The following is a 13,095-nucleotide window of genomic DNA, read 5'->3' as shown; positions in this document are numbered from 1 at the left end:
ATTACTAGAATAATAATACTACATTACTATAACACTACATTACTATAATAATAGCGCTAGGTTTAAAATTTGAGATATTTCTCCACGTGCTTATTTCAACAATCCAGCTTTCCAGTTTAAGTGTCGCTAAATGCAGTCCGGCGGCTCAGTTAGCACACATGTCAAGATTGGGCAGCCCCTTTTTAGATAGTGCCGCAGTGCCCTCTGTGGATGCTGCCGCAGTGCCCTCTGTGGATGCTGCCGCAGTGCCCTCTGTGGATGCTGCCGCAGTGCCCTCTGTGGATGCTGCCGCAGTGCCCTCTGTGGATGCTGCCGCAGTGCCCTCTGTGGATGCTGCCGCAGTGCCCTCTGTGGATAATGCAACACACCCCTAGATAAGGCCACAGTGCCCTCTGTAGATAAGGCCACAGTGCCCTCTGTAGATAAGGCCACAGTGCCCTCTGTAGATAAGGCCACAGTGCCCTCTGTAGATAAGGCCACAGTGCCCTCTGTAGATAAGGCCACAGTGCCCTCTGTAGATAAGGCCACAGTGCCCTCTGTAGATAAGGCCACAGTGCCCTCTGTAGATAAGGCCACAGTGCCCTCTGTAGATAAGGCCACAGTGCCCTCTGTAGATAAGGCCACAGTGCCCTCTGTAGATAATGCAACACACCCCTAGATAATGCCAGTGTCCTCTTCAGATACTGTCACACACCCACTTGTAGATAACGCCACAGTGCCCTCTGTAGAGGCTGCCACAGTGCCCTCTGTAGAGGCTGCCACAGTGCCCTCTGTAGAGGCTGCCACAGTGCCCTCTGTAGAGGCTGCCACAGTGCCCTCTGTAGAGGCTGCCACAGTGCCCTCTGTAGAGGCTGCCACAGTGCCCTCTGTAGAGGCTAGTAGGCTCTTCCTGGGACTCCAGCTGTGATCCTGACATCACTGGGACTCCTGCTCTGGGGAAGCCCCTGACATCATTGTCGATGTATGGACAGCGATGTCAGAGGCTTCCCCAGAGTCCCGGAGCAGAGCCGATAATAGCGCTCTGCCCGGGACTCCACTCTGGGGAAGACCTTGACACACTGTCCATATATGGACAGCGATGTCAGGGAATTCCACAGAGTCCCGGAGCAGAACCGACACCAGCGCTCTGCTCGGGACTCCGGCTCTGGGGAAGCCCCAGACATCGCTGTTCATATGTGGACATCGCTGTTCATATGTGGACATCGCTGTTCATATGTGGACAGCGATGTCAGGGAATTCCACAGAGTCCCGGAGCAGAGCCGACACCAGCGCTCTGCTCGGGACTCCGGCTCTGGGGAAGACCCTGACACACTGTCCATATATAGGCAGCGATGTCAGAGAATTCCACGAGTCCCGGAGCAGAGCCGACACCAGCGCTCTGCTCGGGACTCCGGCTCTGGGGAAGCCCCAGACATCGCTGTTCATATGTGGACAGCGATGTCAGGGAATTCCAGAGTCTCGGAGCAGAGCCGATACTAGCGGCTCTGTGTCCCGCGGGCCGCAGATGACAGCCCCAAGGGCCGCATGCGGGCCGCGTGCTTGAGACCCCTGCTCTAAAGCATGTGTCAGGATACATGGTGTGTATTCTGGTCGGTGCCATATATACTCTATGCAATAACTTAAGAGAGGTCTCCATGAGGGAGACCTGTAAACTCCCCTTACAGTAGTGCAAATAAAACCCCATTGCTCATGATCAAGTGATATCCCCAGCTCTTCCTCCCACCTGAGCATGAAAGGCAATTTGCCTCCTGTAGGTGGACAATTTAAAGTAGAATAAAGAAAAGACAATGATCCTGGTATGTTAGCTCTAAAAAGACATAGAGATTCCATAGGTGCTTAGGGGAGGCAGAGGTGATTGTTCTCAAAAAATGCTAAATCTGTTGAGTACGGAAAAATTCAGTAGATGGTGGGTAAAACTGAACATTGATATAATTAGGAGTCATCAATTTGCCATTAATAATAAAGTCTCTCACGATGATCAGTTTATTGTCTAACCACCATCTAAAGGAGTGTGGGTTTAAAGCTGGGGGAAATTCAGGATTAAAAAATATAGGCGTTAGTAGGGAAGGCCGACCCTGTAAAGCGAATTTAAACCTAACGCTCCTCCATAACACCAGGTCAAAGTAGGAAAATGGAGCTACCTGTCTGAAATTGTTGGGCTATAGAGCAGAGGTCCAAATTAACGTGGGCCACATCATAGGGGAAACTAAATGGGCTTCAAGACTAGTCCAGAGAGGTGCTAGCCAATTCAGAGAGTCTAGCAGCTTGATCATACTTACATAAATGAGGCACAGAGAACCCACCCTTTGTTTTGTGTAGATACATGACAGATCTTGAGATACGTGGACGTTTATAGCGCCATATAAACCTAACGATTGATTTTTGAAGAGCGTCAATATCCTGTTTAGGAACTGGGATAGGTAGTGTTCTAAATAAATACAACAGTGTCGATAAAGTGACCGTTTGGACACAATGTATGCGGCCAATCCATGACAAAAACGTCGAATCCCATTTTTCTAAGTCTCTCTTAAAGGGAATGTGTTGCCAGAAAAACATGTTTGTTTTTTTTAAATTAAACATTTAGTGTGTGGGTGATTAAACATTGTTCAAATTTTTTTTATTTTTTTCACGAGTCAGGAAATATTATAAATTAATTCTAATTTATAATACTACCCATTTTTGGTCACTAGATGGAGCTATTCCCAAAATTGCAGCATTGCAACATTGGGTTAAAAGCCCTCGCTCTAGTGAGCTCTCAGCATCCCCCCCTCCTTTATCCTGGCTAGTGCCGGGATAAACGAGGGGTTTGAACGGTGTAACCTCCTACACTGTGTCGCCATTTTTTGAGCTAACGCACAGTGTAGTAGGTTTACATACAGTAGTAAACACACACAAACACGAACATACATTGAAATCTCTTACCTGCTCCTGCCGCCGCGGCTCCCTCCGGCCCGTCCGCTCCGTTTGCTGCCGCTGGTCCAAGTGCACAAATCCGGAAGCCGCGACCGGAAGTAGTAATATTACTGTCCGGCCGCGACTTCCGGTCCACAGGAAAATGGCGCCGGACGGCACCAATTTCGAATTGGACTGTGTGGGAGCGGCGCATGCGCAGTTCCCACACAGACGCCGTACACTGAAGTCAATGGGACGGGAGCCGTTCGCAGTCCCTATGGGACTGTGGCTGCCGTATTCCATGTCTGTATGTGTCGTTAATCGACACAGACAGAAATGGAACAAAAAATGGCATCCCCCATAGGGAAGAAAAAGTGTAAAAATAAGAAAAAGTAAAACACAAACACACAAATGAATATAAACGTTTTTAATAAAGCACTAACATCTTTAACATATAAAAAAATAATTTGTGATGACACTGTTCCTTTAAGGGAAGACAACATTGGTGGGTAGTTGACCTTATATAGGGATTATAAGGACATTGTTAACTTAATCCCTAGATAAGTAATGTCATTCGCACGGTGTTGAAATCCAAAGTTCAGATTCACTAGTTTTTGGGTCGCATCAGATATATTTCTAAACATTATTTCCAACTTAGTGAGATTTGTTTTCAGCCCTGATATGCGACCAAACTGACCTAAAAGGCTAGTTAAATTCGGTAATGAGAGTAAGGGTTTAGTAAGAGTCAGCAATAGGTCGTCAGCAAAAAGATTTAACTTCTATTGTTTCCTGCCGATTTCCATTCCCGAAATATTAACATTGTTCCGTATAGCTATAGCTAACGGCTCCATTGCTAACGCAAACCAGGCAGGAGAGAGGGGGCACCCCTGCCATGTTCCCCTAAATATTTTAACAGGTCTAGGATGGCGAGAAGGAATTTTTAGAGTAGCGGTAGGAGAAGAATAGAGGGCAGTGATCGCGGAAAGGATTGAACCCCTGATGCCCATGGTATTCAAAGTGTGCCTTTTCTGCCAGGTGTGTTAGTACCGAGTCCAACGTGGTTTTGGTATCATTCAGGGCCTTATACAAATATCGGGAAGGGTTCCTGGAACATGCAATATTCAGTTTCGCCAGTTTATATTCAAGATCTTTTTGTGCTTTGGTACGATCTCTTTTTAATCTAGAGGCCAGAGAAATAAATGAGCCTCGAATTACAGGTTTGTGAGCTAACCAAACAATGTCGGATGAGACTTCCGAAGTGGAATAATCATGAAAATAATCCTCAAGGGATTTAGTAATAGTAGTGACTATTTCCGGTCTAGTGAGAAGTGATTCATTTAAACGGCATGTATACTGCAGAGGTGACTTATTAGTATCATCAAAAACTGTTTATACCATGTCATGGTCTGACCAAACACAAAGTGTATGTCTCGAATATAACTTGTCCCGTGTAGAAACCGCATTTGTAAGTATCCAATCCAGTCTATAATGATGTCTGTGAGAAGTTGAGTAATATGTATATCCCCGAACTATGGGATTATGTTCCCTCCAGGTATCTACCAATGTAAGCGAGTTAAAAATATCATGTAATGCCTGTGTTTGTGGGTGGTGGAATCAATAGAAGGCGTTAACATGAAATTGAAGTCGCCACACCAAATGAGTTTAGTGTAGTCTTAATAACAGGAGCCGTTCACATATGGAGAGGAAAAACGGGATAGGAGAATCATTAGGAGCATACGAATTAACTACACATACGGTTATCCCATTAATTGTGCCAAACAATATAATGAATCGACCTTGAGGATCTATAACTGAATTTGTAACATTGATGGGGAATGAGTTCCTAAATAAAATAGATACACCCCTACACTTGAACTGGAATGTAGAGAGATAAACCCTTTGATATCTGGAATTGAAATACTTTGGGTGCGACATAGAGGTGAAATGCGTCTCTTGGAGGCATAGGATATCTGGTTTATGTGTTTCATAGTTAAGAAATGCCTTACGTCTTTTAGTAGGTGAATTAAATCCCCTGACATGAGTTATGATCCTACACATGAGTGCTTTGAGAGGTAAGCTGTAACATGCCTTCCGCACCAAGGACACCAAAAAAACCACAAAGTATGAACAAAACAGTATGAGTACTTAAAGAGGCTCTGTCACCAGATTTTGCAACCCCTATCTGCTATTGCAGCAGATAGGCGCTGCAATGTAGATTACAGTAACGTTTTTATTTTAAAAAAACGAGCATTTTTGGCCAAGTTATGACCATTTTTGTAGTTATGCAAATGAGGCTTGCAAAAGTCCAAGTGGGTGTGTTTAAAGTAAAAGTCCAAGTGGGCGTGTATTATGTGCGTACATCGGGGCGTTCTTAATACTTTTACTAGCTGGGCGTTCTGATGAGAAGTATCATCCTCTTCTCTTCAGAACGCCCAGCTTGTGACAGTGCAGATCTGTGACGTCACTCACAGGTCCTGCATCGTGACGGCCACATCGGCACCAGAGGCTACAGTTGATTCTGCAGCAGCATCAGCGTTTGCAGGTAAGTCGATCTTACCTGCAAACGCTGATGCTGCTGCAGAATCAACTGTAGCCTCTGCTGCCGATGTGGCCGTCACGATGCAGGACCTGTGAGTGACGTCACAGATCTGCACTGTCACAAGCTGGGCGTTCTGAAGAGAAGAGGATGTTACTTCTCTTCACAGCGCCCAGCTAGTAAAAGTATTAAAAACGCCCCGATGTACGCACATAATACACGCCCACTTGGACTTTTACTTTTAAACACACCCACTTGGACTTTTGCAAGCCTCATTTGCATAATTACAAAAATGGTCATAACTTGGCCAAAAATGCTCGTTTTTTAAAAATAAAAACGTTACTGTAATCTACATTGCAGCGCCTATCTGCTGCAATAGCAGATAGGGGTTGCAAAATCTGGTGACAGAGCCTCTTTAAGTACATTAGTACAACAAAATCAAATTGGAAAAAAAAAGTTATTATGCATAGTAGCATAATGTTAGACTTTGCAACCAGGAAAGTCGGTTCGACCTCAAAGGTTTACAAAATCAGGTGGAGTAGCATTGGATCCACTCCAGGGAACAAACTGTGTAAAAAAAAAAAAAAAAAGGAAGAAATAAAGTGGAAATACTTGGGTTATACAAATTACCTATCAAGCATAAAAAGCAAGTATCTAAGCATTAATGAAAACATTCTTATCTGTTCAAATCCCTGAGTAAAGGTTACTATATGAATTAGACCGTATTGCAAGTACCTGAGAAAAGGAGGGTCATACTCAAAAAAGAGCAATATATTACATCAGAAGACCAATATAATATAAAACAAGAAGTCAACAAATTCAGAGTATATGACATTCCAAGCAATACTAAGCCATCCCGAAAAACTTAGACGACTACAGGACTGCCAGAGTCTTAGCGTGTTGGCCGATTTGTAGTGGTTCTGCCCTCCGGCGGACCCTTCCGAGTCCATGTTCTGATCGGCCGCTGTGGTAGTGATGAGGGCCCGCCCTCATCCACTGAAGGGATCCCTTCAGCACGTAGAATGGCCTCGCCTTCAGCATATGTTTTTATCAGGAAGTCCTTTGCATTTATCTGGAACGCCAAGGAGAAGGGGAATCCCCATCTATATTTTATCTGGCCTTTTTGGAGTGCAAGCATGAGAGGTCTGAAATGACGCCTCTTATCGAGGGTGGTCGGAGCTAGGTCAGCATATATGCGCACAGTAGGGTCCAAATCCGGGAGAGCAGATAGTGGTCTAGCAGCGGACAGAATCATATCCCTGGCCTCAGGGTAATGAAGCTTTAGCACCACATCTCGATGGAGATTCGGGTTCCTGGGTTTAGCAAGGGCACGATGAATTCTATCGATGCAGAAGGTCGATGCATCAGTTTGCGGCAGGAGAGCTTTAAACACAGTGAGAGCTGTTTCTTGCAGTGCTCTAACGTTTTCAGGGAGACCCCTGATTCGTAAGTTGGCTCGTCTGGACCTATTTTCAAGGTCTTCTAATTTGCGTTCCAGCTGATGTTTTTGAGACTTAAGATCATCGAGTCGTTGGCGATCTTCTGCTACAGCATCTACCAGCTCATCCGCTTTATCCTCCACATCAGACACTCGCTGTGCCATATCCTGAAATTGTTTGGTAAATTAAGCCACCGGTTGTTGCAATTCCTCTCTGAACAAGAATTTAATTCTGGAGAATAGGTCAGAATTGGGGTCCTCTGTGGATGAGGCAGAAGGGCTCTTAGGAGCAGAGTCTTTGGTTGCTGAGTCAGAGGAACAGGCGGGTGATCCTGGATTTGGCATATTGCCCAAAACCCTCTGGGAGCGAAAGATCTCAGGAATAGTTTGGCTAGGTGTGTTAGGTACATTCATGGAGACCCTCTTGCGGCTTCTGGTAATAGCGCTCATGCAAAAAAGAATATTAGGAAGTCGAGTTACATTCCAAGTAAAATCAGTATTGCTTGTTCCCTGGGTGGTGTGGAGCTCATAGGGATATCATCCCGTCCTGCAGCTCACACAAATGCACTCCCCAATGAAAGGGGTTAGTGGGCGGCAAGTCACATTAGCGGAAGAGCAGTGAGCAGAGTGAACAAAGATTCCATAAATTCCATGGAGCAGCTCAATGAAGTAGATTTTGTAGCGACCGCTATAAATGTAGAGATATGTCCCAATTAGCAGTAGGCCGGCAGTGGGAGGCCCCTATATCGGCAAATTCCTCAAATTTAGGCCACGGCTGCTGTGTGCGGACTAGGCCGCAACTTTAAAAATACTGTAGTGACTGCTGAAATGTATAGAAACAATCTCTGGACTACTGTCACTAGGTATAGGAGCCCCAGTAAGCAGCAGGATGGCGGTAAGAGACTCAGATCCCGCACTTTCCTTAAATCTAGGCCGCGGCTTCAGATCGCAGACTAGGCCGCAATATGGTAAACGTTGCAAGGACTGCTGGGGTGGGTAGCGATACTCCCTGGGCCCCTGTCGCTAGGTGTAAGAGTCCCAGTAATCAGCAGGATGGCGGTGGGAGGCTCCACTTTCAGCGGCCTCCAAAAATTTAGGCCGCGGGTTCTGATCGCGGACTAGGCCGCAATTTATAAAATGGTGCAGGAATGCTTGGGTGTGTAGGGGCAATCCCTGGGGCCCAGTCGCTAGGTGTGAGAGCTCCCAACAGTTATCAGGATGGTGGCGGGATGCTCCGGTGCCGGCAGCCGCCAGAAATTTAGGCCGCGGCTTTAGATGGTGCAGTAGGCCGCACCGGCCAGCTAGCTCACCTCCAAGAAAGTCTGGTATCCTCCGGTTCCAAATGACCCTCTGATGCCCTCGGTACAGCTCCTGAGGGGTTTGGGGTGGTGCAGCGGCAGGGATGGAGGTAAACACCCCAAAGACTATGGAGCCTCACAGAAATGCGGCCGGTCAGCTCTGTACTCAGGCCACACTCCCTATAAAGTTGTTTGAAACATGTGCCACAATGTCTTAGGCACTTGTGAAATGTGTGTATAGACACGAAGGTTGCATCAGTAAACTTGTTTATCGTTTGTGCCACAATGTTGCTGACACGTCAGATTAGTATAGTGTGAGAGATCCCTCCATAGTCCTACTTCCCCATCGTCTTGCGGAACTCAGACGATTATTATTCTTGAAACGAAGTACGTAGGATGGCAGTAAGGGAGCTACAGAAAATCAATAGATCCTGAAGTCCGATTTTAGTTCAGAGCACTCCTTAGGCCCCATGCACACGACCTTAAAAAGTCTAAGTAATTGCGGATCTTAATACGGTCCGCAATTACGGACCCATTCAGTTCTATTGGCTGTGGACACCTTTCCGAATCGCTACAGATAGGTGTCCGTGCCGTAGAAGTGTACCGCAAAAGATAGAACATGTCCTATCTTTTACTTTTTATGGGCCATGCTCCAATACTTTGTATGGAAGCATGGGCCTAAAAAAAGGGCAGCTGTCCGTGGCCGGCCACGCCCGCAATCACAGCCCTTGGTTACTGGCACGGCCATGTGCATGAGGCCTTCGTCTTCTATAGCAATGCATCCATTCATTTGTGGATATATCCTTGTCATGAGGAAAATATCCGTAATAAAGCATGCGATGGCGCACGCAAACTCTGTATTCTGTATGAAATTGGAGGCATGTGGAGGGTACAATAGGACCCCATACACCTCTGTGGGTGCTGTATTACAGCTCTGCACAACGAAAAGCCATATTACTGCCGTTAACATGAGTTAATATCACCACATTATAAAGAGATGCAATAATGAAAAAACTGAAAAGAAGTCGTATGTCTAAATCTCTAATGTCTTCTCTTGTCAGACCACTCTACCTCCCTGTCAGAGTCCTCCTTACAGCAGAAACGTTTACTCTCTCCAGCAACATAGTGGTGGACACCTCAACCTTCCTCCTCAGGTGAGCCCCGCATAAAACGTCAATGTTACACATATATCCGCGTATAGCCCAATTGTTGTGTTGTCTGTTTCTGACGGTGATTCGTGTTTTTTTACAGCAGAAATTAATCCATTGTCAATAATACCTAGTCAATGTCATAATGAAATACAATTCCTTTCAATACCCCCTTTGCTTTATTTTTATTCTTACCGTTCTATTGGGTGAGAATAGAAAAACCTGTAGAAATCAATTTATGTATAGTTCTTAACAGCTGTTGCGGAGCAGTGAGACCAGAATCTTTCCTGCTCTGCAAATAAACACAATTTGGGTAGGGTCCGACAAGTAGAGACATTTCCACCATGGATATGACCACAAAGCCGTGACAAAATCTGCATTGCATAGCAAAGGGTGAAATCCACAGCAAAAATCCAGAAGAAATTTGAAGATCCTCAGCAGTCCCTAAATTCTGCGCTATGTATTTCCGCTGCTAGGTTTTGATATTTATTTATTTTTTACATTTATTTTAATTTACATGTGTTGTACTGTGATTTGCCAATTTGCCACAGATTTTTCAGTGCAGAAATTTTTACAGTTATAGTGCATTGTTAAATTCAAAGGTCGTCTGAGAACACCGTCTCTAAAGGCCCTTTTACATGAGGTCAATGATGGGGCAAATGAGCGTTTATACGAACGCTTGTTCCCGATCATTGCCCTTTGTAAACAGGGCAACAATCATGCAGCACATCTCCCTGTGTAAACCTGATTTCCCTGATCGTAGTAACAATCGCTTGTCCCCATACATAACCGATCATTTCTCCTTGTGAAAGGAGCAAACAAGGTTGCCTCCTTGATTGATGCCCGTTCTCATGGCCCATATCGAGCCAGGTAATGGGACCTTTAGCCTCAGATAATTGCAACATTCTCGTTCACTTGCAACCATGCCCCTATTTTAGCTTCTCACTTGCTTTTTAGACTGCTGGTTTCTTACATTTAGAATTGATGTTCTTCTGTTCTTACTACTTTTTCTATAGGTTTATTTTAGATGACTCCGCTCTTTACCTGTCAGATAAATGTGAAGCCGAGCTTACGGATTTAAAGAAAGGTATGAAAATATATCTATAACATATCTCTATCATCATTCATTTCTTACAAGATGATAGAGATACTGAAAGGAGCAGCAAGACGCATGCATGACCACTGCTCTATTCAAACTCCTCCACTTTGCGGTGATGGTGTGAGGAGGAACGGTGGGTTTGGGACCCCTCATTCTTCTGATCAGTGGGGGTCCACAGCGGTGGAAAGGTGATAAATGTCATTCTTAGGACATTGATATGTATCCACTAGAGGGCAGTAATTTCCTTATTTTTAAAAAATAGTTGAATCAGTTTCCACTGTGTTAGGCCTTATTTACAGTAACTTTTATATTTCATACAGTATTTTAGCATCATTAACTACCATTCTCCATAGAGAAGGATGGCAAAAATACTGGAAGCATTAACCACAGGTTAATTTTTATATTTTATTAAGAAATAGTAAGTTTAATTCACGGGAGTCTGCTTGTCCTCTCCACCTTACATGCAGGATAAAATAGAACTCCGGTTCAAGGAATTGGAGATCCGCTTTAACCAGATTTGTCTGTATGGTTCAAATCATTTTTATTGAGTAATTTAACATCAAATAACAAAGAAAACATGTTCTCAAATACAGCACAAGCATAGTAAGGAATAGGCATGGGTGAAGGCATGTAGACCTGGCCCTAGGAGCAGCATAAGGCCGGGGTTGTGGAAAAAGGAAACTACAAACCAAGCCAGATTGTCTCTAGATGAACGTCTGCTGCTGGATGGAAAACTGTAACCTTGAATGCCCTATAAATGAATAAATAAAATAAAAAAAATATATATATATATATCCTCGCTATAATAATTCTGCTCTTCACTTTTCCAGTTCCTTCATATTTTAAAACACTCTGTACAACACTGTGGCATATGTAGGTACTATACAAAGGGGAATATAAAAATGCTACTACTATACAGTCCTTACATGTCTGTAATTCCTTGTCCACAGATTACGTCTGTGTCCTGGATGTGGATCTCTTAGAGCTGGTCATCACCACATGGAAAGGAAACTCATCATCCAAACTGGTATGAATCAGATTATTGTAATCGTGAGGTCCAAGCTCAGTTTTGTTTTTTTTATCAGACAAAACTGTTAACACAGCGGAAGGATAAAGAGAATTTGTGCTCTTAAAGTGTACCTCCAATTATAAAACAACTTTCCAGAAAAAGTAGTATAAGTGGAGATAAGAAACTTTGTAATATACCTCATTAGAGAAAAATACCTTTCTCCCCTTATCCGTTTCCTTTCCTCCTCTTCACCCCCCCCCCCTCTGTTCTCGTAATAATTCGGGTTACATCTGCCCTTAGAAAACGATAAAGAGAGGAGGGGGAGGAGGAAATAGACGAGCATACAGGAAAAAGCCACTATGCAGCAGAGATGTGGAGATGTAGCGGTGTATAGATGAGCCAACCGATTTGCCACAAATCGAATTTGTTGCAGATTTCACAAAAATGTCGTATTCACCGAAATCTGAAATTTTTGGGACTTGCGACTCACAAATCGTCAAAAAGGCAGCCGCAGATTTGAGAAAAATGAGTGAGAAGAGGAGATTAAAAAAAATACCATTCTCACCACCTCCCCTGGTAAACACGATGACATCTCAGGATGCCGGCCCCCTGAGATGCCGTTTTTTTTATCCTATGTGACCATTGCAGCCTGTGATTTGCTGTGGTCACATAGGACAAAACAACGTCGCCTCAGGAGGCCGCAAGGGAAACCCCGCTACAGAAGACCAGGACAGGGTGAGTATATGTAAATTTATAATATATATATATATTTTTTTATGGGTGGATAGGCAAGTGCCTCGATTGTCCTGTTTGACTGTGATGTCTTCTAGGACTGTGGATACAGTTGTAGAAGACATCAGAGAGTCAGACAGGGCAATCTGGGCACTAGCGATTCACTGCAAATTTATTTTGCCCTAATCGAATTGTCCCTGAAATGAATTTTGGAAAATTCGCTTATCTCTAGTTCGGAGCATTATAGCTAAGAAAGAGGAAAACCACATCACAAGTAATCTATACATGCAAATTGTGATTTATGTATTTTTTCCACCCGATGGGGCAATTTGTTCTCTTTTTTCCTGCCATTAGGTGAATCTATTTGTAAGGTTTTTAGATTAGCTTTTGCCGAATATAAAAGAATAATGGCCAAATTCTCTCATTCTAAGGGCAGGCCAACAGGTAGATATGGTGATCAAGCAAAATGATAAACTCTACTCGTGTAGATTGGCGACAATGAGCTTTCAGTGGTGTCATTCATGGTTAAGCACTTTCTAGCATGTAGCGCATTAAGGCAGCTCCGCTAGCTATTCCAGGAGAAAATGCTTCCATTTATTCTCTTAGAAAATGATTCTCTGTCATTATGGGAGCTATCTGCAAAACTGCAGGATATTTTAACCCTTCTCCCCTTCAATTTCGGTACAGACCTGACAGGTCTGCATATACATAGTATGCTGTATATAGTAGCTTGTAGTTTAGAAGTCTGCGCTTCCTGCAGGACAATACAGGGTTTTAACCCCTTAATGACCAGCCTATTTTAGACCTTAATGACCAAGCCATTTTTGAAGTTTTTCCATCGTCGCATTCCAAGAGCTATAACTTTTTTATTTTTGCGTCGACATAGCTGTATAAGGTCTTGTTTTTTGCGGGACAAGTTGTATTTTTTAAGAGCACCATTTTG

General features: G+C 44.0%; 1 protein-coding gene across 1 annotated transcript in view; it reads left to right on the top strand.

Moving 5' to 3' along the window:
- The window catches only part of ATG2A (autophagy related 2A), a 112,800-nt gene that overhangs the window by 49,935 nt on the left and 49,770 nt on the right, over positions 1-13,095 (top strand). The window contains exons 25-27 of the mRNA XM_075837200.1: positions 9,226-9,318; positions 10,329-10,399; positions 11,362-11,438. Coding sequence (XP_075693315.1) covers positions 9,226-9,318; positions 10,329-10,399; positions 11,362-11,438 — 241 coding nt within the window. The remainder of the gene's footprint in view (positions 1-9,225; positions 9,319-10,328; positions 10,400-11,361; positions 11,439-13,095) is intronic.

The sequence above is a fragment of the Rhinoderma darwinii genome, chromosome 9 (genome assembly GCF_050947455.1).
Source record: "Rhinoderma darwinii isolate aRhiDar2 chromosome 9, aRhiDar2.hap1, whole genome shotgun sequence".
Lineage (NCBI taxonomy): Eukaryota > Metazoa > Chordata > Amphibia > Anura > Rhinodermatidae > Rhinoderma > Rhinoderma darwinii.
The sequence above is the reverse complement of the archived record's forward strand: the minus strand, read 5'-3'. Positions and strand labels throughout refer to the sequence as shown.